The following is a 7,253-nucleotide window of genomic DNA, read 5'->3' on the forward strand; positions in this document are numbered from 1 at the left end:
TCCCTTTATTGAGATCAGCTCTGTGCCAGCGCAGGCACACGCTGGGCCGGGGGCGGGGCCAGAGCCGAGCTCCTCCAGGTGTCCCTGGGTTGGCTGGCAGGTGGGGGCTGCCCCTGGGGGTTGGCCAAGATCTGGCGTCTCTTTAACTGGCCCCAAACTTCGCGGGTACTTGAGGTGGTGATCACATGAAGGGGGAGGAGAAGCCCTTAAAATTCCGAGACGCTGAGGGACCTAAAGGATTATGTGATCTTTGGTGAGTCACTGACCATTGGAATTTAAGGGCCACTGTGGGGGCAGTGGGCAGATGATGGCATCTCAGGTTCTTGGCATGGTCCTGGCCACGTGACACAGAGGTGCCTCCAGGTCCAAGTTCCAAATGGTGGTGGGCTCAGGGACACGTAGGCTGGAGTCGGCCCCCCCTTGCCGTTTGCACACCTGAGTGTTCTGACATCTGTCCATGGATAAGGTGTGGTAGGGATGATGGGAACACCTGTGTGTGCGCCTTAGGTAGCTCCGTGTGTTCATTGCATGTACGTGTTCATTGTGTGTTACATGTGTGTTCATTGTGTTTGTATGTCTATCATGTGTGCATATCCATTGCATGTGTGTCCCTAGCGTGTGTGTGTTCATTACGTGTGCACACTGGGCAGGATGCGAGGCCTGACGGGGGTCCTTCAGGAGTCCTTCCAGCCTTGAGAAATGCATCCTCTGAGACCCTGGGGTTTGTGAGGTGGGAGAAGAAGGGGCTACCCAGGACAAGTGGAAGTTGAAGTCCTTGTCCCCGACACCTGGCCTCCAGCTGGGGATGGGGACTCTCCCCAGGAAACAAGGGGATAAAATGAGGTGGTGAGGGGGCCGCAGTCCACCCGCTTGTGAATCCATTTCACCAGGATTTCCCAGGCCGACAGGCCTGGCCCCTGCCATCGGAAGGTTGTGGTCAAGTCTGGGGTGAACACCAGGCACCTGGCAGGGCTGCACAGCCTTGGGAGACGCCGAGGAAGAACAGGGTGCCCGGTGTGGGTGCAGGTGTGGAGGATGGGAGGGACCACTGCTGCTGGTGGGGGGGGGGCGTGCCCAGGCCCGGGCGAGCCTGCGGGAAGAACACACAGGCTTGATGACGACTAGGGAGGGGGCGTGTCCCTGTCTCCCAGCCAGGAAGCCGTGCACGGGCTCACTGGGCTGGGACACAGGCTCTGGAGCCTTGGACAACACCAGCATCAGCTCCCCATCTTTCTCCCCCATCTCTGCAGGGGGCGGAGGAAAGCGCAAGGGGAAAAGCAAGAAGTGGAAGGAAATCCTGAAGTTCCCTCACATTAGCCAGTGTGAAGACCTCCGAAGGACCATAGGTAAGCTGTCCTGCCTCGAGGGGGCACAGGGAGGGACGGAGAGGGGAGCAAGCGGCCCGTTAACCGGATCCGTCTGAACGGTGAGTCAGGTACAAATCGATTAATGCAGTAAGGTGATGCCAGGTAGGCGCTCCAAGCTGATGCCTTTGCTAATTGGTATAAAGATGCAACCAACATTCGTCGAGTATTTGGTGTGTGCCGGGCAGGATTATCTCCCCATTACCCTTTGAGGCTGTTATTTTACTCCACTTTTCAGCTGGGGAAACCAAGGCACAGAGAGATTCTGTAATTGGACCAAAGGTGCACAGCTTGTGGGAGGGCGGTGGAGGTGGGCCACACCTGGCCCTGAGCACCCCCCTCGTAGCTTTCCGCCCTTCCTTCCTGGGGCCCGTGGGTCCTGCCTTCAGGAAGCAGCCCCACGCTTTGGGAGCTGAGGCGGGGTGGTGAGCCTCTGGGCTCCCCTTCCCTGCTGCCAGGGATGTGGGTTCTCACCGAGGAGCTGCCCTGCTCAGTACACAGCCCTGTCCTCTTTATTCAGCACCCACACGGCCAGGCAGCTCCAAGAGTAGAGGGCGCTTGTCTCCCTAGGGGCTGGCACAGCCAAATGCACAAGGAGGGTCTGTCCCTGGCCCCACTCCGAACACGGCTGTGGTGAGGAGGCTGGGGGGCTGGACGAGGACTCTCTGTGCTGGTGGGAGCCCTGGCCCTTCTCCCCTCTGTGCCCAGGGAGGGGCACTCCCGCTTGTTGCATGAGGGCGTCTTATCTGCTCCTGACTGCTAGAGGTCACGGATGTGCCATACTGTGTTTATTACACTCAGACCCTTTGAGCGTGCATATAGGATGATGCTGTTACCCAGAACTCCGCAGGCCCAGCTGCTCTTGAGACTTCTGCCTGGGGCACTGGGAGAACTGACCTGCGCCTGCTGTGGGACGTGAGGCCACTCGTGGCCGTTAGCTTTTCTGAATGGCTTCTCCGCGTGGCCTGGCCTCCACCAGCTCCCCAGGCCAGGTGGGACTCACGTGCCGTCCCAGGCCTGCTCAGTCCTCTCGCCGGGTGCCCCCCTCCAGATCCTTCCGTTGTGCTGTGACAGCAGGTGACCTGTTCCCTCTGTGCGCCCCACATGCCCAGCACGGAGGAGGAGCTCCCTGAATTGGTGTTTATGAAGTGGAATGGAGCCACGTGCATCCCACAAAGGCAGATGTGAGCAGGGAAGAAGTAGGGTGCTGAGTGGTGGGGAAATGACCTCAGACCCACCTTCCGTCCTTAAAAGCTCAGGTCGGGGTCCCCACGGGGTTCTTGGGGCTGAGAGTGCAGGTGGCCCAAGAGATCAGGGCCTCTGGGTCCAGGCCGACTTGGGTTCAAACCCCACCCGCTCTCCAGCCACCTGACAAGCTACTTAATCTTGCTGAGCCTCAGTTTCCTCAGCTGAAAACAGTGCTCACGAACCCAGTCCGGTGAGACCAGGTGTGTGAAGGGCTTCGCTGGAGCCCGGGACCACTCCCCTTAGCACTTGACTTTCTTCCCGGAATGCACAGCAGCTCCCACTCTGCTGGGCCACTCTTGTGTTGGGGGTGCCCAAGTTTGCCCTTGATCTGGAGGTACGTGGGGCAGCGGGGGGAGAGAAGATGGGCTCTTCTTCTGGGGCTGGGAGGATGTCGGGGAGGGTTTTGCCACTGACAACTCACAAGTAGCCTTCAGAGAGGGGAGAGGAAGGAGAGTCCCTGGAATCTGCCGCCACCCTCCCGGGGCCATCTGGTTCTTTAGGCCTGGAGAGAGTAGGGCCTAGGGGTGGGGAGGGGTGGGGAGGGGTGGGGAGCTCAGATGCCATGGTCTCCGCACAGCCCTGGGGAACCAGACCCTCTTCTCCATCCTCTTGGTCCAGGGCGAGCACGTTCACCAGCTACCACATGCCTTTCCTGGATGCTGAGCCCAGCTTTTTCTCAACAGGCCCAGGAATGGCTCCCACTCAACCTCAGAGCCATAGGGCTGATCCCAGAGACCCTTCTGAGGTGTTGATTTGGAAGAGAGAACTTGAAATAGGAGGAAAGGACCCTCCAAAGTGGGGAGCTGTGTAGAGAGGCAGGGTAACTGCGTGAGGGCCAGTATCACCTGGGAGGGGCCCGGCAGGTGGAGCCCATTTGCTTCTCTGCCTTGGGTTAACTGCCTGCAGGTGGTGGTGTCTGGAATGGTCCTCAGGACCCAGCCCCCTCTGAAGGCCACCTCCTCAGAGAATTAAAACTAGCTCTAGGGTCTTTCAAAGCATCCTGCCCTTTTGTGAGGGCACCTCCCACCTCCCCACCTCCCACCCCCAGTTATTATTGGATGTCTCCTTGCCCCTCAAGTGCGAAAGTCTCCTCGAGAAGGATCTTTTAAATTCACCACCATGTGCCTGGTGCCTGCTTACAGGAGGAGCACAATAGTTGTATGAACGAGTGAAGGAAAGAATGAATGAAGTGGTATGAAGGAGTGAACACTGAGCTTCTGCAGTGTTTTAAATAAATGGAAGAGTGTTGAGAGTCATATGAGGAACATTCGTGTACCCGCCACCTGGATTAAAGAAATGTTAATATTTTGCTATATTTGATTCATGTGTCTCTTGAAAATGGAAAACACAAACGTCAACTATAGGACTTCCAGTTCCAGACAACGTGGAGCAGGTGCGTTGTTTCCTATCCCCCCTGACCATGGGCAGTCCAGAGCTCTGGATATCACATATAAAAAAAATAAGAAGATTCCTAAAGGGACCTCTCTGGTGGCACAGTGGTTAAGAATCGGCCTGCCAATGCAGGGGACACGGGTTCGAGCCCTGGTCCAGGAAGATCACACATGCTGCAGAGCAACTAAGCCCATGAGCCACAACTACTGAGCCCTCGTGCCACAACTACTGAACTGCGCGCCTAGAGCCCGTGCTCTGCAACAAAGAGAAGCCACCTCAGTGAGAAGCCCGCGCACTGCAACGAAGAGTAGCCCCTGCTCGCTGCAACTAGAGAAAAGCCCGTGCACAGCAACGAAGACCCAACACAGCCAAAAATAAATAAATAAATAAAATAAAAACAAAACAAGCATTTAAAAAATAAAACAAAAGAAGATTCCTAAAAATGGAGGAAGAGGCAGACTGGCTGGGATCTCAGGATGTGAGGAGTGATGTGCCAGTGAGCTCCTGGCTTTTCTTTTTTGCCTCCCTTAAATCCCAGGGACCATGTGCTGGAGAAACTCACTACCCGGAGATGCCAATGGTTGCAAAAGAAAAGACACCGCCTCCCAAAATAAATCCTGTTCTCTCTAGCCAGCAGCCTGGAAAAAGGACAGCTGAGCTGAGCTGGCCCCTCCAGAACGGTCACACTTCGGCCACAGTTCACTCCAGCAGTGTGGACGCCTCACTGTCTACCTTTCTTTTCACCTATCCTAGTGCCAGACTCAGAGGCCCAGGGCTCCCTCCCTCTCCACGTCTCTCCTTTCTGACACACAGATCCTGATACTTGGAGGTGAGCGAGTTCTGCCGAGGTTCAGCCCCTGACACCAACTCTCAGTGCCCCCCACTCTAGCCCTGCTCCCCATGGGGCCTCCAGGCATTGCCCCAGAAGGGCCCCAAATGCCTCTCACCTTCCAGTTGGCCCGGCTGCACCCTCGTCACTTCCGGTATGGGGGACCCCCTTGGAGCCTAGGATTCGCCTCTGAGCTTTTCTATGTCCGTGGATTCCACCCCATGGGCCCCATCCCCATCTGTCCATCACGGTCCATAAACGGGCCTCTTGTCAGGGTCCCCTCCCCTGGGAGGGTGAGAGAAACGTGCACGCTGGCGTGTGAAAATGAATTCTTCTGTTCTCCTAGAGGGATTGAAAAGACTCTGTGTATGAGTGCAGTGTGAGGAGAGGCCGGGAAAACAGGAAGGCCGCCATAAACCGAGGGGCTGCAGCTCGTGGGGACCGGCCCCAGGGCTCGGGCCTTCCTGTGTGTTTACAGTCCGTCGCTCTGGTGTTTGCCCAGCCTCTGCTGGGGTCCTGCTGGAAGGCTTTCTTAAATAAAAATCTCATTTCTTCTCTAGACCAATATACAAACCAAACAGTGGCAAATGCCACATTTATTTTTCTTGTGGACACATGAGCTCACTTTCTGAAGCTCTTTGGGAGGATGTCCCAGAGCAGGCTTTGGGCCAGGGTGATGAGGCCCTTATGGGCCCAGAGGGCCCCGTGGGAAGGCTCTTGATCAGAGGGGAGGACGGAGACCACAAGGACCCCGTTGACTGGCCAGAACAGTGGTCTGTTAAAGCCACACCCTCTCTCGCCCCCAGCACTGCCCTGACAACCACAGGCCATCTCCCCCAGCAGCCAGGGGGATTCTGAGAAATGAAAACGGCACCCCTTGGGTCCCCTCCTGAAACCGCTGCAGCAGCTGCTCCCGCCTGCAATAAAAGACAAACTTCTCACCGTGGCTTATGAGCTCTTTGGTCGTTGCGTGGAGCCTAGGGATCCCTTCTCAGAATAATGCTTTTACATACAGAAAATAAAATACGCAGGGTTGCAAAGGAAACCAGTTCTTTTCCAATAGTTATTAGATACTTTAAAATGTTATGATCTTGAAGTATATGTGCTTTTTTGTGAATAATAAGGCCCAGCAGCTGGTCTAAGAGCTACTGTAATTTTGAATTAGTGAGAGCGTAAGTGATGTTTCCAGATATCTGCAATGATGGTGATATGAATGGGTCTGAGATTTCTGTCGTTGACAAGTCCCAGGCACCGCTAACATTACTGTGGGTTGTTGTCAACATTTGTGACTCAATGAAGTGTTCATTTCCAGTTAGAGGCTGGTGAAGAGAGAGATGACATTTTTCTCCATCCAAGTTCACAGACCCCCTGAATCCTATCCATGGACTTCTTGGCAATGCCCTTCCTACCCTGTCCTATGTGAGCCGGCCCTCACCTTTGTCTCAGTCACTCCCTCCTCCTCCATTCACTTTGCTGTGCTGGTTGCCCTTTTGTCCCTTGACTACCCCAAGCTTGTCTGGAGCCTGGAGCCTTTGCCCCTGCTGTCCTCTGTCTGGAATGCTCTTCCCCACACTTCTTCTAGGGGGCCTTTAGGTCTCAGTTCAGATATCACCTCCGTAGAAAAGCCTTCCCAACCAGCCTTTAGATAGGAACTATACTTGCCCTCGAATTGCTGTCTGTCACACTGTGCTATTTATGAATGTTCTCGGCCTGCGTCCCCAGCTGCCGTCATCCTTTGTTTAGTTGCTGACCTGTGTATTTTCTCTCTCCCTTACTGGACTGGATGTCCCATGACAATACTGACTGTGTCTTGTGCGGGTCACCACTAGAACAGTGTCTGCCACACAGTAGAGGTTCACTAAACGTCGGGAGAGTGAACGAAGGAATGAATGAAGTGAAATATTGGAAATGAGGGCTCTGTTTAAAACTTCTGTGACATATGCTTGCCATACCCACATTTAATTTAGCCAGTGGTTTAAAGTCATAACAGTTCAGACTTAGGAGGCACCTTAGAAAGCATCTGCTTTGTCTCCCTTCCCCCACTCCCTACTAGATGATGAGCAGCTCAGAGGGGCAGGTGACCTGGTGGCTCCTGGTCCAGGCCCGTTTCCCCTGAGGCTGCAACTGGAGTAATTATCACAGTGACGTTAGGCTTTTACGGAATTCTCGACTCAAGGAACTAGAGAGCATCTCGTCTAGCCACCCCTTTCAGACCTGAGTCGGAATTTCAGAGCCTGTTAGACTCCAAGAGGAGAAGTGACCTGCCCAGGACAGTCCAGGCCCCTGATCCTGAGCTGCAGCTCGCCACTCCCCAGCATCATATTGATTTTATAAACATTTTGGCATCAGCCCCCAGCCTACAGCCCCCAGCCCACAGCCCCCAGCCCACAGCCCCCAGCCCACAGCAGAGAAAGTCAGTA

The 7,253-nt window shown here is 55.0% G+C and overlaps 1 protein-coding gene across 2 annotated transcripts in view; it reads left to right on the plus strand.

The window, feature by feature from the left end:
* GRK5 (G protein-coupled receptor kinase 5) overlaps positions 1-7,253 on the plus strand; it is a 214,929-nt gene that overhangs the window by 96,540 nt on the left and 111,136 nt on the right. For both annotated transcript variants that reach the window (XR_003004637.1, XM_024755944.1), the window contains exon 2: positions 1,251-1,346. Coding sequence is in view for 1 of the 2 variants with exons in the window: in XM_024755944.1 (XP_024611712.1) it covers positions 1,251-1,346 (96 nt within the window). In the remaining variant the exon portion in view is untranslated. The remainder of the gene's footprint in view (positions 1-1,250; positions 1,347-7,253) is intronic.

The sequence above is a fragment of the Neophocaena asiaeorientalis genome, unplaced genomic scaffold (genome assembly GCF_003031525.2).
Source record: "Neophocaena asiaeorientalis asiaeorientalis breed wild unplaced genomic scaffold, Neophocaena_asiaeorientalis_V1.1 scaffold85, whole genome shotgun sequence".
In the NCBI taxonomy this organism is placed as follows: Eukaryota; Metazoa; Chordata; class Mammalia; order Artiodactyla; family Phocoenidae; genus Neophocaena; species Neophocaena asiaeorientalis.